Source organism: Colobus angolensis, unplaced genomic scaffold, assembly GCF_000951035.1.
Source record: "Colobus angolensis palliatus isolate OR3802 unplaced genomic scaffold, Cang.pa_1.0 Scaffold9, whole genome shotgun sequence".
Lineage (NCBI taxonomy): Eukaryota > Metazoa > Chordata > Mammalia > Primates > Cercopithecidae > Colobus > Colobus angolensis.
In genome coordinates, this window is record NW_012122931.1 from 2,733,461 (window position 1) to 2,758,461 (window position 25,001).

The window sequence follows — 25,001 nt, forward strand, 5'->3', positions numbered from 1 at the left end:
GCTGAGGCAGGAGGATCACTTAAGCCCGGGAGGTAGAGGTTGCAGTGAGCCAAGATCACGCCACTGCACTCTAACCTGGGCAACAGAGTGAGACCCTGTCTCAAAAATGTTAATAATGACAACAGCGATAATATTTTGCCATGATGCAGGGAGTGCCCACTGAGTGCAGTGTCCAACAGTAGCTCTCCTGGACGCCCAATAGCATCAGCTGTGCAGTCCTTAGAGAGGGCTCCATGTTGGAAGTAAGAAAGTCAAAGTGCATGTGGACTGCCTTTCCCAGGGCCACTCTGCTCTGTACGTGGCAGAGGCAGTATCTGAACCAGGGTCTCAGGCTCCAAACCCCTGGCGCTCATCCCACACTGCCTATCCCTGTGCTGAGGGGACTAATGGGGTAACCCAGTCATATGGTTTGACTGTGTCCACCCAAATCTCATCTTGTAGCTCCCATAATTCCCATGTGTTGTGGGAGGAACCCGGTAGAAGATGATTGAATCATGGGGGCGGGTCTTTCCCGTGCCGTTGTCATGGTAGTGAGTGGGTCTCACAAGATCTGATGGTTTTAAAAACAGGAGTTTCTCTGCACAAGCTCTCTCTTTGCCTGCTGCCATCTACGTAAGACGTGACTTGCTCCTCCTTGCCTTCTGCCATGATTGTGAGGCCTCCCCAGCCATGTGGAACTGAAGTCCAATAAACCTCTTTCTTTTGTACATTGCCCAGTGTCGGGTGTGTCTTTATCAGCACTGTGAAAATGGACTAATACACCCTGTGGCCACCACTGACTGACCCAGCCCTTGCCATGGTTCAGACATGGTGCTGAGCACTTCACATGCATGGTGTCCTTCCTTCCAGGGTTGCCAGGCAAGAAAACTGAGGCCTAAAGAGGCCAAGTGACTTGCTCAAGGTCACACAGCCAGGGGGGAGCAGAGCCAAGACACAAATGCAGGTCTTTCTTCCTCCCAGAGTCCAGAACTGTAGCTGCCGTGCTCTCCCATCTTGTTGGCAAGTTGGTTTCTGACTTGTTGGCAAACAGACCCTAAATTCAGTTTGCCTGCCCCTTTTTTGCTGGGTCCTTGTCAGAGGAAAAATACAATTCACCTCTTAGGGCTGTAACAACTTTGTATCTCGAGTCTAGTCCGTATGTGGCAGCCGCCCCCGGGGCCATTTCTGCTTTCCTGTATCACATTATATTACGTTGTGTTTTATCGTTGGAGGCACAACTGGTTTGGTTTTGCAGAGCAAAATGAGTGACCTTCAGCATTGAAGAACATCGGTTTTAGCTTTGACAGTCCCTCAGTCTGACCTCTTGGTTTCCAAGTCACATCGCTCTGTTTTCTTTTTATGATTCAGTTACTGTCCTGCATGATACAGTCCTGGTGGCCCCGTCTTCCGTGGCATGACAGTTTATCTTCTCTGCCCCAGCTCTGCCAGAGTTTCAGCCTTTCCGAGTTGGTCTGTCTCTGTTTTCTTTTGACTGTATCCAATTTTACAGTTTTCCTAGAAAGAAGCAACAGCCAGTTTCCCTCATCCCCCTTGCTGCCGCAGCTCTCCAGCCTGCTGTTAAGAGAACAATTCCGCCCAGCACGACTCTGTCAGGGCTACACACACCTAGCAGCTGTGCAGAATTCAGAGTGCTAGCTTTTTAAAAAAATGCTAAAATTAGAGGAAGCAAGTAGTTGATTAGCGTCTTAGAGATGGGGTCAGCTTTGTGTGTATGAAGTCATTTGTGAGGGAAGCCAGGAGTCTGCAAGGCTTTGAGCTCCTTAACAGCCCTGGAGGAGGATTGCTGGGTGACTGGAGGAGTCCATGACTCAAGGCTCTTTGGTCACCGTTGCTTGTGATTTATAGACACGGATGTGGGGTCATGGGCCAGGCATGAGGTAGGGAAACAGCAGGAGGCAGCTTCTGGCCCTTCACAGAAAACCAGTCACCTTGGACTCAAATCTTTCAAAACTTCAGCTTCCTTCTGTTAAGAATGGGAATAAGACAACTGCCTGGGCTGAATCCCGGGGTTGATAGGCAGAGGAGAAAGTTGCCTGCCCTGTGTGTATGCACCTGCCCTTGTTCCAGAGCAAAGGGGTAAATCTGCATGATATGGAGGAAGGACCCCCAGGAAAAGTGTCGGGGCACTGATCAGTTTTTACAGACCACATCTAAAAACACCTCTTAGAGGAGCTTCCCATTTGGAACCCCATTTGGGAACTGCTCATCTATACAGCCAACTCTACCCTTTCAGAATGTACAGTGCATTGGGCAGGTGCTGAAGCAGGCATTTTCTGGTTGTGCCAGGCAGCTCAGTGAGGCAGTGCCCTCCTCCCTTAGTTCCTCAAGCACACTGCGAGCTCCAGGTGGCAGAGCACTTTAGGTGCCCTCCAGTGACTCCAGGCATATGTCGGTTTTGTCACCTTCTTTAAGATAGGAGCCATATTTGATACTTCTTAACCTCCCTAGGCCTCAGTTTACTTCTTTAGAAATGGGAGCGCTAGAGATAATGATTGTTTACATCCTTTCCAGCCCTGCAGTTCTGTGATTCTGTAAAGCAGTGTCCTTGCCCAGTGTTGCACACAGTACAGACATTTCTTCAGCAGGACACTGCTCACTGCACTCACTCACCTTAGCCTATTCTTTGTTTGGAATTAATACAAAGAGAAAGGTTCTCAGTATTGTATGAAGGAAAACGCTTCCTAAATCTCCTTTAGGAGAGCCCACCTGCCCCTCCTTTCCACCCTTTCTCCTTCTCTCCCCTCCTTCCCCCTTCTCCCTCCCTCATTCTCTCTCCCCATCTCTCCTGTCTCTCGTCATCTCTCCTGTCTCTCCTCGTCTCTCCCCATCTCTTCCTCTGTCTCTCTCACCTCTCTCTCCCCCTCTCTCCTTGTGTCTCCCCTCTCCTCCTCTGTATCTGTCTCTTCTCTCTCCCTCCCTCCTTCTCTCTTACCCTTTTCTCTCTCCCTCCCTCTCTCTCCCTCTCCCTCTTTCTTTCTGCTATACTTGGAAAAACATCATTTAAATTACAACAGACCCCTTAAGGGCACTTACATATCAGACTTTTATTTTGTATACAGAAAATAACATTCATGGATGGTTTTACAGAAATAGTTGGCTTCTTTTTAATTTTAATAACACACTCCCCTCCCCAAAGCAGGGCTTAGACATGCCACCATTTGTCTAACTGACAAACCCCTGAACTACCCCCCTGCACCCCCCACACACGTGCTTTCTGCCAGGTTGGAGATGCCACCTGGCCCCGGGTTCCTCGTGCAGGTAACCTTTTGGTCAGCTCACCTCCCCTGATACTAGACACAGATACCGCTCAGTTTCAAAGCTCCCCTACACGAGTTCTAGGGGAAGAACATTTTAAGTGACCTCTCACCTTCTCAGCTCACATGGTCAGGCAGTAGAGATATCATTTCCACCACCAGATTTGTTAGGTTTTCGTTAGACATCAGTTGGCAGAGCTGAACTAAATACTTTTTCTACTTTCCTCCCACTTTTCCTTTCCTGTCTTGTGACTTGCCTTGCCACAGTGGACTAGAAATTCTCTTCATGGAATACAGCTTGGCAGGCGATTGCTGGAAAAGCAGATAGAGAAGACCACCAGTTTCAGCCCCCGCTGCCCAGAGTGCAGCTGACCTGATGCGGGGCTAGGCAGGGGCAGCTTTTCTAAATACACTTCAGGGAGGCGATGGCCAGATGGGAGGCGGGCTGGGCTTCCTCTTCAAGTGCACCTTGATGCCTGCACAGGAAACATAGTGCCTCCCCTGACTCTCTACCATGAGTAGTGAGCGAGCTCTTTGGAAATGTGCTGCTTGGTATAGAAAAGTGTTACCTTGGCAACAGCAAGCTCGCTTCATTACCAGATGGCATTAGCTTTTATTAGTGGTATCCTATAGCAGTTGCCAAGAGCCGACCTGTAGCCCCGTCGGTGGGCGTTTTGCTGCTGACTGTGACCAGCGTTGGCTAGTTTGTGGAAAGATGCCCATTGGCCTGTATGTGCCGCATCGCCTTATCAGTCTATCAAAAAGTTCAAGGTCACTACAGCCTGGTGCATCCGGATACGTTAGAAACCGGCACATGCCAGATACATGAGAATCAGAATCATCGTAGAGTGATGTGAGGGCTGGGAGGACTGCTGGAGAACGCACACCAGGCTCCATCGCGATGGCAGAGCCAGGAGGGCTCCTGTTATGTTACCCTTCCTGCTGCACCACACTCCAAAGAGAAAGGATGCTAACAGCCATTGAGCTTTGCTGTGCACCGCGCCCCTGGGCCCAAGTTTTACATGGTCTCGCCTCCTTCAGTTTCCTCAAAAGGTCCCACCACATTTCACAGCTGAGTAAACAGGCACCAGAGGTTGTCTGAGTTGCCCTGGCTCACACTGCCTGCAAGTGGAGAATGAGGGCCTGAAGCCCAGTGCTAGAGAGTAGGAGCAACTGACCTGCACACCAAATGGCCACCGCCAGGAGGTCTGGCTGCCTGACCCTCAGGCTTGCAGGCACTTTCTGCTCAGTGGTCACTCAGCAGACCCCACAGTCTTATTCATCCTTCAAGTCCAGCACAGCTGTCACCCCCTCTCAGCTTCCTGTAGCCCCAAGAGTGACAGCAGGAAGGGAAATTAACATAAGGGCCAGGTCAGCCAGTTCACTGACTTGGCTACAGCAGCAGTTGTGGTTCCAGCTTTGATGTTAACTGGCTTCAAACCATTTCACCTCCATTGAGTCCAAACAGGGGTTTGGGCCAAGTAACAGTAGCTGCCACTGAGCACTCCCTGTGCTGTCCTCTTCACCTGCGCATTGTCTCACTGACGCCTCACAGTCATCTGAGATGGGAATGCCATTATCTCCATTTAGATGTTCAGAGTAGGTAGGTAGCTAGGCCAGGCTTTCCAACAGCAGAGCCGAGACCTGATTCCAAAGCCTCAAAATGTTAGGCTTCAAAATTGGGTATATTATGACCATGTTAAAAATCCAGGCCAGGCGCAGTGGCTCATGCCTGTAATCCCAGCACTTTGGGAGGCTGAGGTGGGAGGATCATTTGAGGTCAGGAGTTCAAAACCAACCTGGCCAACATAGTGAAACTCCGTCTCTACTAAAACTATGAAAATTAGCCGGGCATGGTGGCACACGCCTGTAATCCCAGCAACTAGAGAGGCTGAGGCAGGAGAAATCACTTGAACCTGGAAGGCGGAGGTTGCACTAGACAAGATGGTGCCACTGCACTCCAACCTGGGAGACAGTGAGAGTGTCTCAAAAAAAAAAAAAAAATCCGTCAAGCCATAATTCTATGCCTGTTCAACTTAGATGAGCACCAGGATCTTTTTTGGCTCTATAAGAAATAAGAATTGGCCGGGTGCAATGGCCCACGCCTGTAATTCCAGCACTTTGGGAGGCCAAGGAAGGTGGATCACCTGAGGTCAGGAGTTCGTGACCAGCCTGGTCAACATGGCAAAACCCTAAAAAAATACAAAAGTTAGCCGGGCATGGTGGCATGCGCTTGTACTTGGGAGGCTGAGGCAGGAGAATCACTTGAACCCAGGAGGTGGAGGTTGCAGTGAGTCAAGATCACGCCACTGCACTCCAGCCTGGGTGACAGAGCGAGACTCCATCTCAAAAATAATAAATAAATAAATAAATGAGAATTGACAAACTTCATAGAGCTTTACGGATTCAGAAGATCCTAAAAGTAAGCCAGTGCAAGACTTTTCATACTGACTATCCATAAACTACTACAGCCCCAGAAGTCATCTTGCAAAAAAAAAAAATCAAACCTGCACCTCATCTTACTATCAATTTGCAGGCAACACAGAGGACGGAGGAGCATGTTAAAATATACCACTGGGATGCCATCAGCAAAATCCAGACTGTGGAAAACTCCGTAGGAGATAACCCAGTTTCTTCAGCAGATAAAATGGGGGCACGGGGTTGGGAGGGCATCTCTTTAGTTTGGGAAAGACTTGTGAGACATGTCAGCCAGCCACATTGTGTGGGCCATATTTGGATCCTGATACGAGCAGACTTGTAATAAAGTGGCATTTACGAGGCTGTTGGAAATCTGAACACTGAACTGGATGCTTGATAATATTGGAGCGTTACTATAGGTGTGGGTGTCGTGGTTCTGCTTTTGTGCGTTTGGAGCCCTTCGAGAAATATGTACTGAAATATTTACAGATGAAGTGGTACCATGCTGTTATTTGTTTCAGAAGAGTAACTTAGGGAGGGAAAAGGAGGTGGAGGTGGAAATGACAAGACTGGTCAAGAGTTGGTCATTGTTGAAGTTGGGATGGGTTCGTGGGGTTCTTTGTACTATTTCATTTACTCGTGTATATGTTTTTAAATCTTCCATAATAAGTTTTTAAAAATCAATTAAGTTGGTACTTTGGGCAGGGGAGGGGTTTGTTGGATTTTACTTTGTTTTGTTTTGATTTAGTAGTGCCCATCGCTGACAAGAGCAGAATGAAATAGGTGTGTTCATACCTTTCTGGTTGGCATAACCCTTGTGGTTAGCAGTTTGGCAGATTATATCAAAAGCCTTAAAATATTTGTATTGTTTGCCACAGTAATTACAACTTTGCAAATCTAGGGAAATAATTCCAAATGTGGTGAACAAAAGTATACACTGCGGCCATATTTATATTGGGGGAAACTTGGAAGTAACCTGAATGTCCACCAATAAGAGAATGGTTAAAGAAATTATAGGATATCCTCTCAATAGAATGTCGTGCAGCAATGCAACACTGATTTTGAAGACTATATAGCAGTATGGAACAATACTTGTCATAGTTTTAAGGGAAAATTTGATTTGAAAATATACATGGCTGGGCATGGTGGCTCGCACCTGTAATCCCAACACTTTGGGAGGCTAAGGAGGGCAGATCATGAGGTCAGGAGTTCAAAACCAGCCTGGCCAACATGGTGAAACCCCATCTCTACTAAAAGTACAAAAATTAGCTGGGCGTGGTGACACACACCTGTAATCCCAGCTACTCAGGAGGCTGAGGCAGGAGAATTGCTTGAACCCGGGAGGCAGAAGTTGCAGTGAGCTGAGATGGCGCCACTGCACTCCAGCCCGGGCAACAGAGTGACACTCTGTTTTAGAAAAAAAGAAAATATATATAGATAGTTTCATTATAACAATGTTAGAAATTCAAAAACCATAAGCCTTTGATAATAAAAAGATTGAAAGAAAGTACCCCAAAATGTTAATAGTGATTATGTTTCTATCGCAAGACCAGGAACAGCTATCAAGAAGATAGGAAGAACCTTTGTTCTCTACATTTAGATTTTTCCATAATAAACATTTATATTTTTAACTTTTTAAAGTATTAGTTAACTTTAAAATATCAAAATTAACTTTTAATACAAAAAAATTTGAACATAAAAATTTCTAGTGTTATTAGTGTGTATTTCTAAAATCCATCTTAAGAAACTTAAATTACAAAGGCAATTTATCATTTAATTAATGTCAGCCAGGTTTTGGTGTTTCAGGAAACAATTGCTTAGTCACCTAGGCTTATTAGCAAAGAAAGTTAAAACATGCAGTTGCAAACAGTGGCCCTTCCAGAGGAGACCTGTGAAGAATGTGTTGGGCTTACATTCACTTTAGCCTAGTGAGAAGGTACTGATTTCAGTGCCTGTAACTACAAAACTCGGCCGGGCACGGTGGCTCACACCTATAATCCTAGCACTTTGGGAGGCCAAGGCAGATGGATCACTTGAGGTCAGGAGTTTGAGACCAGCCTGGCCAACATGGTGAAACCCGTCTCTACTAAAAATACAAAAAAATTAGCCAGACGTGGTTGCGTTCACCTGTAATCCCAGCTACTCGGAAGGCTGAAGGAGGAGAATCGCTTGAACCTGGGAGATGAACGTTGCAGTGAGCCGAGATCACACCACTGCACTCCAGCCTGGGTGAAAGAGCGAGACTTCGTCTCAAAACACACACACACACACACACACACACACAAACTGTAACTCAGTTGCTCTCCCTCCCTCCCTTTCTTCCAATAGGCTCCATGTTGACTAAAGACAGAGTTACTCACCCTACCTCCATGTTTTATTGGCATCCTTAGATAGGGATTTTCAGTTCCACAAAAAAATGACCCATTGATTGGACATAGGATGATAAAAAAATAAAGAGACCCACTGAACATTACATGGTGTGACAATATTTAAAAGTGTTATGCAGAAATAGGATGCCTTTATTAGCATTCCCTTAAATGTAAATACATGTTTTTTCTTACCATGTTTGCATTCAGTACAATTTAAAGTATACAGAAACAGAGCTATCAACCTAACACTTGAAATTATTGAAGGAATCAAACGTTGGAGGTGTTCACTGATAACCCAGGACTAGTCAAGGAAAGAGGAAGGTTGTTATTGGGGACGATCAGTTGGAAACTGCAAGGAACAGGGACATGAGGAAGGGGTGATTGGAGGTGGCATCCCCAAAAACTGACGGCAGGTTGGAGTTGAAGGATCAGGATTGCTGTCTGGGGCTAAGGCTCTTACCTTGTGCAGCTCAGCAGGCCTTTCCTTCAGCAAATTCTGTGACATCAAAGCCTCATCAGAGCAACTCGGACGATGGGCGGGTGGGTCCCGGGCTGGGGTCTGCGTCCAGGGTCTCATATACAAAATGAAAAGCTTTAGCAAGATTTGAGAAGAGTTACGTGAGCCCCTTGTCTTCATCCGTATATTGTTTATTGTTGCTATAATAGAATACCCGAAGCTGGGTAATTTATAAGAAAAGAGATGAAGCTCACAGTTCTGCTGGTTGGAAGTATAAGAAGCATGAAGCCCGTATCTGCTTCACTGGCTGGTGAGGGCTTTTGTGTTGCACTGCATCACAAACATCACAACATGGTGGACGGCCTAAGGGGAGGCGACACATGTGAAGGACAAAACCCGAGGGGTGTCCTGGCTTTATAACAACCCACTCTCTAGGGAGCTAATCCAGTCTCGCCAGAGCAGGGACACAGTACCTCGAGAAGGGACCCAGCCATTTCTGAGGGATCCACTTCCTTGACCCGAACACCCCCCACTAGGCCCCACCTCCCAACACCACACTGGGGATAAAATTTCAACATGAGTTTTGGCGGGGGGAAACAGCCATATCCACACCATAGTGTCCCTAAAGAAAGGAAGGTGCTGTTTCTATTCTTGGTGCTGAGCCTATTCCAGCAAGCACAGCAGGTTCCTTTTACTCTGGCATACATGAAACTGCACTTTTTTTAGGATTTTTTTTTTTTTTAATGTATAATATGTGCTTAGGTTCTGAGAGTAAAAGCACTTAAATGTATTTCCACGATCATGTTTCTTTTTTGGAGATAAAATTCAGCTACTTTCCTTTTACCTCCTGACTTTATTTGGTATTGCTTTTCCACTTTTACCAGTTACGTTAAATAGCTAGTTCAACCAAGAGGCATTTGGTACCTGCCTTTGCTCTGTGTATTGTACTCTATACATATTGCATAGGTCTACGTAGGGCCATGACATAGTACGGAACAGCACGCTCACTAAATCCTATAATTGCCAGAATTGTAGGATCCTCGCCTTTGAAAAAGAAAATCTTAAAATGGTAAGGGGAAGGATTTTACTTTTTCCAGCAGATAGTAAACATGTAAAACCTGTCCTCAGAGTTTGTAAGCCAAAAATATAAATAAATTTAGGGAAGTTAGACAAGTTGAGGCCCAAAACATTTTTCCGTGATTACAGAAAGAACTTGCTGTTACTGAGAGTTCGTTTTCCAGTGCTGGAGGATCCAGAGGGCCAGCACCGTGAATCCAGTCTCGCTGGATCAGCCAGGTGGTCGTTTTTTCTCACACTCCTGCCCAACGTTGTGTGATTTGCGTGCTCAAGTGTCAGCTTACATGTGTTTGGCAGGTGACCTTGGGAAAGGTGTTGAAAGTGATCGTCGTCATGCGGAGCCTGTTCATTGATCGAACAATAGTAAAGGGATATAACGAGAATGTCTACACCGAAGATGGCAAGGTAAGCATTCTGGAGCCTTGCGTGTTCCTTGATTTTCTGTATCCCAGAACAAATGTAGTCGAGTCTCAGGTGAATGACATTAAAAACTAACAATCATAGCGGAAATGATCAACAAACAGATTTGTCAGTGTGAGGGTGAACACTTTATGAAAAAACATTTCGTTCTCTCTGCTTGCATTTTTCATCAAGCTTCTGCTTTTTCCTCTAAGCCTGATGCCCTTAGTTGAATTTCTAATTTATCACCTTAGACCCCAGTTGCCTCATTAAATGTGTCTTCTGAGGAAATGGATTTTTTTCCCCAAGTCAAACAGCTCCTCAGTAGCCCAGGGTTCAGCATTTTGCTTTTCCTAGAACCATGAGGAAAATTCCTGTTCATTTGACACAACCTGATGACACTCTTTTTCCACAAAACTAACAAGTCACCCTTAGGAAGTTGCTGTGCACAGCAGCATATATTGAATACTGCTGTTGAAAAAGACGTGTTATTTCCACGGGTGACTTCTTTCATGGAAAGTTCACCCGTGTGAACCCCTAATTCCTTTTGACTGCACAGTCTCCGTATGACTCCACAGAGAGCGTCAGAGGATGCTGGTGGGAGCTGACAGCCTTCATTTGTGTTTGCACCGGAGTGTAATGAGCACCCCGCCTGAGATGCCCCATACTCTGCCAGGCCCCTCTCAGTGCGGAGCCTGGTCTCCCCACCCCATCGGGAGCCTTTCCTTCTCTCATGACTCATTAAAATGTAAAAGTTTGTTAGCATGAATACTGGTACTCACCACCCAACAGCCACATTATAATGAGAATAGAATGTTCTTCAAAAAAAGGTGGTAACTGTGGCTTAGCACATAGCAGGGCGTTCCATAAGAAGCATGGCCCGTGATATAATGAGATGTGTGTTTTGAACAAGTAACCCAGCATTTCCACATTCCACACAAGTGTTGTCTACATGGGATGCTACTCTTGCTCCAAGGACTGTGCCCAGTTCTCGTAAATTTCCTCGTTGATACCATATCATTCACTGAAGGGAGATTTACTTTTTCTTTTTGGAAAAACCAAATGTCTTTGGAGCATGCGTGTAAAGTGAGTAATCAGTCAGGTATGGTCTGTGCGTCTGATTTGTAAACTCTGACAGCTGCTCCAGAAGGTTCCACACTGTCGGTCAGCAGCAGAGGCAGTACTGAGGGTAGTGTATACCCTCGCAGAGACCATGGGCAGTGGCATTTTGAGATGCCATTCTTGTTGGGTTTTTTCAAAGTTGACAACTTCATAGTCTCGCCTGGTACAAAACATAACCCTTGCCAAGGACTTAGAAGCGAATTGGAGAGATGAAGAACAAATATGTAGAAAGGTGAGTCATAATCAGGACCTGCTACTAGAGTTACCAAACTTAGGGTGCAAATGAAGCATGCTCTGAATTGAGATCATAAGGAGGAGTGGAAATTTACCTACTTTGCGTGGTAACTTTCACATTCTATTTAATTGCCCCTTCCTGAAAGTGTGCGAAATAATACACTTAAAGCACTTGGCACTTTGCCATCTAGTCGATACTCAGTAAATGATAACTGGTATTATTTTTATTCTACACTTAAAACAATGGTCTTGGAGTATAGAGTCTCATAGGTATGGTGCTTCCAAAATGCCTCTGATCGCCCCTCCTCAGATGCTCCAGTTACTTCCTTCTTTCTTGTCTTCACCCTTGACTTCCCAGTTTCCCAGAGTTTTTTCTCCCTCTGCGCATTCTCTTTGGCCATTCCCATCCATGTCACCCACACAAGGATCACTCATGATTTGTTTCTAGATCAGACTTCTTCCCATGTTCCTCAGGTTTAGCCTGTCCAAAACAAAACTCATCATCTTTCTCCCTAAACTCAGTTTCCCTCCTCTTTTCCTTATCTTGTTTAACAGTACCACCACCTAATTGGTTAAACCTTTCTTCCCTTCATCCCGCTGGTCTAGGCTGTCAGTGATTACTGGCAGTTCTCCCTCTTAAGTCACTCTCAAACCGGGCCCCCCATCCCTCTCCACCCCTCTCGCTCCTCTCCGGTTCTCATTATCTCTGCACTGAAGAATGCACACACCGCCTCACTTCTAGTCTCCAGTCTTGCTTCCCTCACAGTCTGTCCTTCACTTGGCTTCCAGAGCTGTCTTCCTAAAATACACATGCGAGCGGATGATTCTCTTTCTTTTCGCCATCTCCCCCTTGCCCAAAGCAGTCCTCCCCAAAGTAGGAAAGTAGGATATTAATAGATGTGAGGCAGAAAGCAATGCATGGTCAAACAAGTTGGAGAAACTCTGGGTTAGAGAAAGTTCAGTGGGTTTCTTTACTGTGGAAACCAGTTTGCTGACGTGCCTTATGAATATCTTAAGGGAGTAGAGAGTATGCAATATTTTCCGAACTTATTGGACCACCAAATTCTTTTTTCTTCCTTTATTCTTAGAACATATTGTGACATTGCCATTTTGTAGAACATACTTCTGAAAACTCTGGCTTGTAGAATGAAATCTAGACTCCTCTGCAAGGCATCTAAATGCCTCATGGCGTAGCCCCTGCCTTCCTTTCTGACCTCATCTGGCATCATTCTCTACACACACCTCATCTTATCTCCAGCCTCATGTACTCCCTGTAGCTCCCAGGACATGCCAGACTCTTTCACATATTTACACGTTCTGTGCTTTTCTCCCTGGGATCCCTCCTAGTCCACCTGACAAAGTTTTACTCTTCCCTTTACACTGGCTGAATGCCATCTTCCTTCCCATCCTGTCTCCATTTTCCCAAGAGCCTCTTTGCTTATGAGCATGGGCTCTAGAGATGGCCGACCTGGTTTGCCTCTCCTTACAGCACAGAGTAATCATCATTATCCACACACCCATAGAATTCAGAACAATCTTTTACTAGTACTAGAATTAGTGCATCATGATTATTTACATGTCCATCTTGCAATTAATAAAAATACTAACAGTACCAACATACATCGGTCAGGTAGGCGCTGCACAAAGCGAACTTTGCCCACAGTGACTGTGGAATCCTCCTCACAGCGTCATGATGTAGAGGCTGCCCTTAGACTCAGTTTACACATGGAGAGACTGAGACCTAGAATGGTAAAGTTGCCCACAGCCACACAGGCCTGGATCTCAATGCTGCATCTACCAGGAGCTCCTCAAGGGCACAGGCTCCATCGTGTGACTCTTTGTCCCTAGGGTGCACTTCTGTGCCAGGAGCATGGTAGGAGCCCAGTGCTGTCTGGGAGGAGATGATGAAAAAGCCTACTTGGGATATGAAAATGCTCAAGCCGGAATGCAAAGTGGAGAATCAAAAATGAGAAATGGGGACTAAAAGGAGCGCCAGGAATTGAAGTCGGAAATAAGCCAAAGGATAAAAACAGACACACGAGTAAAGGGAGACCTCGGGCCTTCCTGAGGAGAGATGAGCCCAGCTTCTCTCTTCCTCCTGAGGAAAATGGCTGTGTATTTGGGGCCCTGGTTGACATCAGAAGTGTGGTGGGACAGGAAGCCTTGTGTCCCCCTTTACAACTGTATGCATTGGCCCAAGCAGTAAGCAGAGACCCTAAAACTGGAAATTGCAAGACTGAAAGAACCAGGCCCCTTTGTTACTTTAAGGACACACTGACCACATTTGGCAGAGAAGCTTTCAAATGACTGCTCCACCCAGAATCTCATCCTAGCCAATTTGATTAGCCCCTTTTTTTCAGAGCACTTCACAAATGATAAAAATAAACCATGCAGACATTATTAGTGCTCTAGTTTGAGTACTCTGTGTACTTTATTTATATACAATCTAGGCATTAGTGCAATTAACGTGTTGAATTGTCTGGCACATCCCAAATGAAATGTGGCTTCTGGAAGGAGCCACTGGGGCCTGATATGTGTTCTGCAAGAGCACGTTGTTGCTGGAGACGTCGCTGCTCCCGGGACGCAGCCCTGCGTTTGCTGAGTTGGTGCCTAGGTGGCTGCAGGAGGGTGTTTTGCTGCAGTCTCCTGGAGCACAGCCACAGAGGCCTGGGTGTGGCTCAGGAAGCCTCCTATGGGCTTAACTTCTGCCTCTGCGGTTGTCTGTGTCCTCCAAGCCCGAAGCAGCCAGCACATTCGAAAGTTTCATTATCCTTATTGCTGCTGTAGTGGCCCAGCACCACCCCTAATTTCCAGACCTTGCAGGTTTTTTCTCCATCAGAATCCAGCCCAGCAAGGCTATCACTTTGCTGTAACAACCACCATCATGACCCTAGCCTCCTGTCTCTTTACCTGCAATGCATATTTTTGATACCAAGGACCAATAGCCTGATTCCTCTAATAAAACAAAAATGCTTTCGGACTTACCAACCACTTATTCATTGTAATCAGGGAGTAGCAAGAGCCATGACTCAGCATGTTAAAAGGCAGGATTGAAAATGAATACCTGGCCATTGTCCTGATTTTATACCAGTCAGACTTAACTGAAAAAATATGTGTCTCGGTTGAATTTATCTTATTAGGGGATTTAGGTTATGTTAATGCTATAGCTTCATTAATTACCCCGTATCAATAAAAAAGGCAGCTTTTAGCCTCCGAGCATAAGAGAGGAAAAGAAATGGTGGTATCAAAGGAAACCTTCAAAGACAGCCAGCACTGTCTCCAGGGTAATTTCTGATCCCCGCATTCTTCCCACTTCAAAGTTGGCTGTGTGTGTGCATGTGGGTCGAGGGGGTGGGGAGCTGAATCTGATTTCTCTAATAAGTGTTGGCATCAGCCCTGTTTGATATCAGATGCAGGGAACATTTTGATTTGTTATAGCCTTTGAAATTGTTCAGACGACCTTCAGAAAAATGGCCTCTTGTTACTTCTAGGGGGAAGGGTGAAAGCCAGGGAAAGGGGAATCCAGTTTAATTCGTATGCAGAGGATGCCCTGAAATTGTGCTTTCAGCAGTTTTTTAGTAACAAATGCATGTCCTGATTGAAAGTGAAAAGTTGAAGAATAATAGACCTGTAACACTGCGTTCTTGGGCGAGGCTCTTGTTCACTCTTTTATTCTCTGGGGAGGGTGGGCGGATTTGAGAGGGTGACCACATAGAAGTTGATGGTTTTGAAAACGTGGGTAACCATGGAGAGATCCGTCACCATAGCTGGTTTACAGCATTCTACCCAAACCGATAGGCCTATCACCTATTCACCTTGCAAGATGAAGCTACTAAATAAAGGTTCGAAAAGTTGGAACCTTGTGTGGCTTATGAGTTTTATTTAGATAATTTTGAATCTATTCCACTGTTTTTTGAAATGAAGTAAAGAATTGATAACTTTCTGAGAAGCTGCCAAAATGTTCACGTGCTGTTAAATGAATTTTAGTGGCAGTGGTTGTCACAGCAGCAGGCCTCAAAGCAGAACTGTGCTCCCGGAAGAGCTGCGCAAGTGACAGCTTAGGGAGCGTGCAGCCCCGGCATCCCGCCTGCCATCTAGCTGGAAGGCAGTCTCTTCCTCCCAGGGGAAGAGCTGGACCTCTGCACACAGACTTGGTCTCGAATTCCCCACCTCGCATTAACTATGCAGTGGTGGACAAGTTGCCTAACTTCTCTGAGCCTCAGTGTCCTCATCTATGAGTCGGAAAGGATTTTATCAACCTCATGTTATCGCCAAAGGAATTTTAAAAGATAATGCAGGTAAAGGGTAGGCCGAATGCATCATCTTCATCAGTAAATGGCATCTGCCCTTGCTGGTTGTGATGGAGGTGGTGGTGGTGGTCAGCATTGCGGACAGAATCACTTGCCTGCTGATGTTGGGTCACTCTGATTGTTCTTGTCAGTGAATAAATTTGATTTGTCACCATTTTCACCAGTTCTTCCTGTGTATCAAGAGGTCTTTTGATATCTTGGTGTTTGCCCCTAAGAACAGATGTGTCTGTGCTAAACTGGTTGGTCATCTGCAGGGTTTGTTTTCATTTCACCTGAGAACAGACCACACCCCACCCTTAAAATACTTACTCCAATCCCCAGAGGCCAGGAGGCTGCTCTGAGACTGCAGACTCAGCCACCAATTACCCGCAAGGTTGACTTTTGTGTTTTTATCTTTCTAATGCCTGCTCACAATACTGAAGGGTACTTTGCTTTCTTTTTCCTGGCACTATAGTTCAGAATAATTTCTTGTTCATCAGGCTGAAGGTCTGCAGCTTCCAGAATGCTCCTTTTTTGAATATTGCAGCCAGCAAAGAATTGGTAGCCATGTCTGCCTCTGCAGCAAATAAGCTGAAGCTAATAAATACTCACTTGGATCAGTCCTGGCTCCCTGAAATGAATTTCTGAAATCTTCCTGGCCCTGAGGAGAGGCAGGGCATTGACTCCAGAATGCTCATTTCATTGGCTTTCTTTGGCATAAATCTAGCAGAAAATCAAGTCCGAACCACCTGCTGTGCACTCCTAGCAAAAGAGGGCCCTATTGTTCAGCGGTCCTTTTCCACCCATGCGTGCCAGGTAAATAGACCGTATTGTCTAAGGTCCTTCTGTCCCAGATGGTAGGAGTTTTTCCCTAGGGTCCTGAATAATATATTTAAACCTTTTAAAAAGAGCATCATCCTCACTTTGAATAAATGTGTGTGTTGAGAATCCACAATGAGGCTGGAGAGGCCATGTTTTCACTTAACCTATGCGTAGTTTTCTCTAGATTTTTTTAAAATTAAAACATTTTGCAGATACTGAAGGATTTTTAAATATGTTTATCCTTAAGATAAAAGCTATAACTTTTTAATCTAGCAGATTCTTCTTTTCTGTTTTTCTTGGCTCTGTGTTTGTGTCTTGGTCTGCTTATGTATGATGTAAGCAGGCAGGAAGGGTAAACAGTGAAGAAGTTCAGAAGAAACAGCTGTGGGCTCAAAATGGAAGGAGAACTGTATTAGTTCCAAGTTCAGACATCGGTGTTCCTCTTCCTAAAATTGAGATTTAGCATCTTTGGATTCTCCCCGTCATCTTGGCAGTGATTTTGGTACAACTAAAAGATGCAAAAGTCATTCTTATTCATCCTGCAACCCCTGAATAATCTTTAAATGCTGCATTTGTTAAGCCCTGGGCTGAACTGCTGCACTAAGAAAGTAATATGAACCTGATTTATCCTCCCAAGTATGACCAGCTGCCCAACAGTAGTTTTCTTCAACAGAATTGATAACGTGGGGAATTAATTTCATATGTTTCTTTTGAGGTTTCCCTCAGAGTTATCTGGAGGTAACATGTCACTTTTCCCCTTGCAAATTGTTGAGCTGTCCCATTGTAATTCCAGCGCTGGAAGATCTTTAAAATTCTTACTCCATCCAGTGGTTTAAGTTGGGGGCACTGACTGGCAATTGACACCACCTTTCTGAAGAGCAGTTTAGCCAGAGTAGAAGGAGGGTGATCTGTTGAGGGTTTTCGTGGCAATCCAAGAAGGAGATGGTGCAGGCAGTGGGGGTAGGGAGAGATGGGTGAACTTGAGGTTCATTTTTCCGATTGAATGAATGAATGCTGGATCAGTGAAAGCTCCTCCATGATTTGTCATGGAGTGCGATGAACTAAACCTCTGCCCTGCCCTGCAGAAGTACAGAGTGGCCTCCTCAGAATCATCTTAACCTTCTCTACTGTCCTAAAAGTTTTCAAACACAGTGAAATTTTCATGAAACTAATTGTGAACAGGGAAAAGCCAGGAGAACTAAATGTATATGCCTGTTCACAGCCCTGCTTTTAATTCCCAAGCACTGTTTTCAGAAAGCCAGGTTTTAGTGTCTTCCGCAGAATAGACACAGAGCTCTGAAGTGTTCTGGGTCAAATGCAGCACATCCTGTCCTGTCTTCTTAAAGGACTTTTTCTGTCCAGTGGCTTCCCAGTGCTTTCTGGTGCTCCAGAATCAATCACACACCACACAGGCCTAAAATGCCATGGCCCAGGGTTCTACCTGACCACTGGCCAACCCCAAAGGCAGGTTCCCAGAGGCTCATTGACCAGGTTTTCCATTCACTCAGCTCTTGAACTCATATATTAAAGTCAACTTTTTAGCACCTATGGGACACAGTGATGGCTTTCTCATTTCCTCATTGCCCTTGAGCCGTCTCTGTCAGCACTATATTGTGGGTAGTTCTATTTTAAGCTATACTTAATTTGTTCTAAACTCTTGAAACAAAAGGCATTGATCTGGTATATCATGCAAACCAGTAAAAACCAAAATAGTTTTGGTTAGAATGAGCTACTGAAGTACCCTGTGTGTGACCAAGTGTGGCCAGAGGAGGACTGGACTGGGTTTGCTGTGAGCCCTTCCCACATGCCAACTCACACCTGCTCCAGCTTCCTCATTCGTCAAGTAGGGGCGCTGTAGAGCAGGGGCTCTTGCCCAGCCAGGCGTCAGTTACCCTTGGGAGCAGGGCTACAAAACAAACAATGGAACAGGCTCTTGGGCCCGCTCCAGCCGCTGATTCCATACTCTAGGGGAGGGACTGAGCAATCTGTGTATTAAAAAACAAAAACCTTCCCCCAGGGGCTTCTGACGCCCAGCCAGGATTTGAGCACCACCAGATGAGGCCATCTGTAAGATGCCTCGCCAGACAGTCTTGGGCTCGTGAACGGCTCTGAGCTGTTGTTTCCCCATCTGGAGAGGAAGACTGTTCATGGGACCAGCCACGTGGGCCAGTTCTGGGAATTACACGAGTGTGTGTGGAGGGCCTAGTGCAGTGCCTGGCATGGAACAGGTGCTCAGCAGCTGGACGCTGCCAGCTTTCCTCCACTCAGAAAAGACCTACTGATGCCCACGACATGCCAGACCCCTTTTGTGGACCAGGGGAGGCAGTGGGAAGGAAGGCAAGCCTCCTGTCCTCACCGAACTTCCATCCTGTGGGCAAGTCAGGCAGGAAACAAGTAAATAGAGGAATAATAGAGCTTCAGGCAGTTTTAAATGTTATGAAAACTTTAAATTTTGAAATGGTAAAGAGGGCCCAGCATAGTGGCTCATGCCTGTAATCCCAGTACTTTGGGAGTCCAAGGAGGGCAGATCACCTGAGGTCAGGAGTTTGAGACCAGCCTGGCCAATATAGGGAAATCCCAGCTCTACTAAAAATACGAAAATTAACCAGGCATGGTGGCGCACGCCTATAGTCCCAGCCACTCGGGAGGCTGAAGCAGGAGTATCGCTTGAACCCGGGAGGTGCGGGTTGCAATGAGCTGAGATCACACCACTGCAGTCCAGCCTGGGTGACAGAGCCAGACTCCCATCTCAAAAAAAAAAAAAAAAAAAAGTAAAGAGAATCAAGGTAACAGGCACTGGAAACAATGCTTTGATAGGGTAACTGGGAAATGCCTCTCTGATGAGATGACATTTGAGCTAAAGGGGGTATAAGAAAAGCCACACAGGGGTTTATGGGAAAAACAATTCAGGCAGAGGGCACAGCAAGTGCAGAGGGCCTGAGGCAGCATTGACCTTGGCATTGAGAAATGCAAGAGCCGTGGTGAGAATCAAAGTTGCAAGTGAGCCGGGGGCTCAGCCTGCAGGAGCCCTGGAAGCAGCAGGTACCTCAAGGTGACTTCCTGTATTCCTCCATTTGCTTTTCTTAACTTACCTACAAATGGATAAAGAAGAAATTAAGTCGGACAGTTAAGATCCTTTTCAACCCTGAGATCCTATTATTCTATAATCAGATTTTTTTCAAGTTTAAGAAGGGTTAACAGTAGTTACAATATGATTTCTTGAAGTCCCAAATTCTAAGACCAATGCTGATGATCCTTCTCTCCTTTCCCCTCAGCTTGATATATGGTCCAAATCCAACTATCAAGTATTCCAGAAGGTAAGTTTTACTTTTTGCTTCTTACTCAAGTGGCACTGGGAAAACCTGAATGCTTTGAGATTTAAACATTGGTCTCAAAACAGAGGCTTTTGAAAAAGTGAAAAAAGCCAGACAGAAAAGGATGCTCACTGTCTGATTCCAATGTATGACATTCTGGAAAAAACAAAACCTTAGGGACAGAAATCAGATCAGTGGTTGCCTACGGGAGGGTACAGGGAATTGACCCCAGAGGAGCACAAGGGAACGTGGGGTGGCGGGAATATTCTGTATCTTAATTGTGGTGGTGTTACACAACTATACATGTTTGTCAAAACTCACAACTAGATTACTACAAAGGGGCAGTCTTATTGTATGTAAATTATACCTTAGGAAAACCATAGGTTTTTGAGATGTTCCAAAAACTGGATTAGTTTTAAAACTCGGTTTCTCAGAGCCCTAGCGGTTTCCACCGGTGCCCAAGGGATGCACCAAGGGAGGCAGGCTGGCAGTCCCTCACCCTGCCCCTTCCCCACTTTGTGCTCTGGGGACACTGTATCTTTTTCAGATATTGGGCTTCCTTATGAAAAACTGTTATGGGAAATGTCAGACAAAATGAAAAGTGACCAGAGAAAATTCATTTCCCCAGCTCCTGACAGTGCAGGGCCCCTTCCCTGGACCAATTCAGGCCCTGTGGCTGATGAGGGTTCTGTGCCCCCCGCCACACCCCCACCAGTCCCCACAGTACTCAGGGCCAGCTCCCTGCAGGGCAGCAGCCCGCTTCTTCTGTTCTCATCCATCTTCCGTCTCTGGTCTCATCCAGTAGTGAAATAAGAGAGTTGGCCATCATCTCATTCATTCCCTCATCCAGCTCAACAACAGGTATCTACTCCCCAGCACTTTGGGAAGCCAAGGTGAGTGGATCACCTGAGGTCAGGAGTTCAAGACCAGCCTGGCCAACGTGGCAAAACCCTGTCTGTACTAAAAATATAAAATTAGCCGGGCATGGTGGCGGGCGCCTGTAATCCTAGCTACTCGGGAGGCTGAGGCAGAAGAATTGCTTAAACCTGGGAGACAGAGGTTACAGTGAGCCAAGATTGTGCCGTTGCACTCCAGCCTGGATGACAGAGTGAGACTCTGTCTCAAAAAAAAAAAAAAAAAAAAAAAAAACCAGTATCCACTGAGCCCCTTTGCCATGTGCCAGGTACTGTTAGGTGCCAGGGCCACAGAGGAAACTCCCAACAGGCAAGGAAGCCTAACAAATAACTCCAGGTGATTAACCGGGGGTTGTGGCCAGGAATCACAGGGGGGTCTCAGTCCGATTAGGCTAGTCAGAGGAAGCCTTTGTAGGGGAAACTGAGGCAGGCAGTGTGAGAAGGAGGAGCCAGCCATGCGAAGGGGGAACAAAGTGGAGGTAGAAGGCAGGGTTCAGGTCAGGGAGGTACCTCTAGGCCCTGGTGCAGAATTTGGATTTTATCCTTAATTCAGTGAGAAACCACTGACGGAACTGACACGGGGATGTGATTTTGAAAGCTTGGTCCGAGTTATCCTCACGATGAAGAATGGTTGTGTCCACCGTGTGCCAGGAAGCATAGGACTCTTTTGTAGATTGAGGTGAAATTCACATAACATGAAATTAACCGTTTTAAATTGAATGCTCCTTGGCTTTAAGTGCATTCACAATAGTGTACATTGACTACCTCTGTCTGGTTCTAAAACATTTCCTCACCCCGGAAGAAAATCTGGTGTGCATTAAGCAGTGAGTATAGGACTTAGTATCAGAGGGGCGTCATGGACCACCCTCTGGTGGTGTTTACTATACATCAATCCACAGTGCCCCTGGGCCCCTTTTTGGTGATAAGGGCTAGGCAGAGGACAGGTGCCTAGGATTAGGGAAGTAGTCTGAGGCTGAAAACCACACATTTAGGGAACCTATATAAGTGTTACAGATTCATGATCTAATCACAGCTAAATGCAATGTACTACCCTGGATTGGATCCTGAAACAGAAAGAGGTTACTAATGGGGCCGGGCACAGTGGCTCGTGCCTGCACTTTGGGAGGCTTAGGTGGGTGGATTACGAGGTCGGGAGTTTGAGACCAGCCTGGCCAACATGGTGAAACCCTGTCTCTACTAGAAATACAAAAATCAGCCAGGCTTGGTGGTGGGTGCCTGTAATCCCAGCTACGCGGGAGGTTGCAGTGAGCCACTGTACTCCAGCCTGGGTGACAGAGTGAGACTACATCAAAAAAAAAAAAAAAAAAAAGAAGTGGGGGAGGGAGGAAGGGGTTACTAATGGAAAACCTGGTGAAATCCAAATAAAGGTTGGAGTTCAGTTATGAGTGAGTAACCAGTGTTGGTTTCTTCATTGTGACAAATGTGGCATAGTAATGGAAGATGTTAACCGTGGGGCAACGGGGTGAGGGACATGGGAACTGTCTGTTGCATCTCTGCAGCTTTTCTGTAAATCTAAAACTGCTCTAAAATAAAGTTTTAACAAAGAAAATCATAGCTTTACTCTTCTAACACCCCTTTACCCAACTGAGCTCCCTGGAAATGTAATGGAGAAAATAGCCTCCCTCCCTCCCACCCTGTCTTCCTCCCTGGTCCCTGGATCTGGAACATAAAAGAAGGAAGGGTATGGTTATGCACAGGCTTTAGTGCAGGGAACTACATTTCTCATCTTAGCGTTCTTATCTAAGTCACCATACTGGAGGTATTTACTTGTTTCGCATGCAAAAGGTCTCAGCCTTCAATGCTAACATTTTCCGTGCTGACTGTCCTTGTCATTTTTCCCCCAGTGGCTGGTTGAAAAATATTCTGAGGAGAAAGAACGCTGCTCATTATCTGTATCTTGCTCTGCTTTAATAGTGAAGAACATTAAAACGGTCGGTTTTTCCCCTCAACCTGGTCCTTATCTTCATGTCCTCTGTGGTATTGCAATGAGTTCCCTCCTCCTGGCTCCACAAAAGGTGCATGATGACTTCTTGAGGGCCGCAAGCATTGCAGCTCATAACTTGGTCTTTAACAATGGTCCATTTCCATTCCAATACCCTTGACGAGGGAGGGGCTTGCACATGCTCACTTTTGCCTGTTTGTTTTTAATGTTCTTGTATTTTTTAATGCAAGCAGAAAGTGTATTAGGAAGTTGTAAGATGTGTGAAACACAGATTTCGTGAAGCAGATTTAGAAAGACAGTGCTATATTTTTATCTTACCTCCCTTGAAAATAACCTGCCAGGCACTCTTTGTATTTGTTTAAAATTACAAACACACTCTGAAGCAGAAGTGTTTAAAATTTGATATTAGCCTAGTTGGAGAGATTTAGGAGCATCCGCCAATTCCTTCCTTCCAGTCTGTGTAACACGTTTCAAGTAGTAAAAATTGATGAATTCTAAGGAAGGGGAATTTTATATCACTGGTGAGTGGCATATCATGTGTATTTGTGCAGAAGCCTTTCTGAGATTCCTTTATCATCTCTCCTTTCACCTATTATTAACCAAGTGGACTTAACCTCTGATACTGACCTGTACCAGATTCAAGAAACACAGTTGGGAGAGGTGGTAGTGCCTTCTGATTACAACTAAAAGCAGACAACGTTGAAGCCTTTTTTTTTTTCAGGGACAAGTAAGAAATTAGTGAGTCCCCTCTCTTGCCTACTAAAATGTCTTCCATTTGCTGTCAAATGAAGGAAACGTATTGGAAAATAATATACAGAATTAAGCTTAATCCTTTATCAATAAAGTCTTCAACTAATCATCATCACATGGAATGAGTTTGGAATCTTGTAAAAAAAAAAAAAAATGTCTTTCTGTACCACTGAGCTTGTGGGAGATGGCGGTAGAAAGCACAAAGCATGCATAGTGTAGCCTCCATCCCACCAGGGAAGTGACTGCCGTGCCTGTTTCATCGCGTTCATCTTAGTGGCCAGCAGGTAGACCTCCCTGTGCCACCACCAGGCCCTGCACTACATGCAGAGGTGGGACCACGTTGTCCTTTGCAGATTCAGAGACCTGGCACAGTTTATGGGGTGACGTTAAGTATTTCAAACCTAAATCACCAAAAGAGAAGGATTCGGTGGCAACACTTCTAAACTCTGCTTTTTAGGATTTGCTATTTCTCAAGATTCTATTTTCCTCCTGTCCACCCACTTATACATGGGGTGTCACGATTGATGTTGCTTTTAGCTTTCCCAGAAAGATACTGTTTGGGAGCACTGCGGCAGGCATCTTCCACCTGCTCTGCCTGTTTACACCCAGCCAAGTCGACTGGCCAGGGTGGGGTTAGTTCCCAGCATCATCCAGAAAAGCTCAGCCTGCAGCAGTGGCATGAAGTGCACTGGGGAGCAGCGTGACATGCTGGAGGAGGCTCCTTGGTCATCAAGAAGAGGAGATTGCTCAGGTTGAAGATATGTCCTGACAGTGGTGGGAGGTACTAGAGCTGTGCCCACCTCTGAGATGGGAGTTCTGGGCCACCAGCAGCAGCTCACATGGCATTAATGGCGGAATTCTCCTCCTGCCCTAGCTGAGGTAGAACCTCGAGAGCTCCCTCTCCTAGGCCTTCACTATGTGGTTGCAGTCACTGTGTTGGGTCTGTTTTCTTGCCCACAAGAAGCAGCCGTGGCCAGCCCAGAACAAGGGAAAGCAGAACTGGGAAAGCAGGAAGCCCCGCCGAGGTCTCTCCTTCAGTGTGACAGGGGAGGGGGATTGCCTTGCAGAGCCAAACCAAGCTAACACTCACTTTTTTATTTCTGGCAAACAATGTCAGGAGGTAGGAGAATGGAAGCATGTCCCTGTCACATTCTCTCAGGCCCGTGCCTGACCCGCTGGCTTACAGCCTGAGCACCTGAACTTCTGCAGCAAATCCCACCACAGGAAGCAAAATTCTGCCTTCCTTTTGTCTGCAGACGTTCCCGCCGTCAGCAAGCCCTTTTCACTCTTCCTCGTTAGACCCCTTACCCAAGTGTGGAAGTAGCAGAGGGCTGGGGACAGCTTGCTGTGGGTCTGTGGCTGCTAACAGGTTCCCATCATTTACTGTGGTCCCTGGAGGCTCCTTGCACTTGGTCCTAAGATGAAGCAGCTTTTTATAGCCAGCAAGTCTCCAGCAGAGTAGATTCAGAGAATGGGACTTAGAAATGGGCGGGGCGGGTGGTGGGGTGACCATCTGAAAGGGCAGAATCACAAAGAGCTAGGAAAGGTTTCAGGCGTGTTCATATTTTTCTGACATTTAAACTCTGCAGGGGCAGCCACTGTTTTGATCTTTAACCCCC

The 25,001-nt window shown here is 45.9% G+C and overlaps 1 protein-coding gene across 3 annotated transcripts in view; it reads left to right on the top strand.

The window, feature by feature from the left end:
• Nucleotides 1-25,001, top strand: part of MED27 (mediator complex subunit 27) — a 217,276-nt gene that overhangs the window by 172,842 nt on the left and 19,433 nt on the right. For 2 of the 3 annotated variants that reach the window (XM_011931178.1, XM_011931179.1), the window contains exons 5-6: nucleotides 9,873-9,980; nucleotides 19,717-19,758. In XM_011931178.1, coding sequence (XP_011786568.1) covers nucleotides 9,873-9,980; nucleotides 19,717-19,758 — 150 coding nt within the window. The remainder of the gene's footprint in view (nucleotides 1-9,872; nucleotides 9,981-19,716; nucleotides 19,759-25,001) is intronic. The other variant, XM_011931180.1, reaches the window with a different exon arrangement.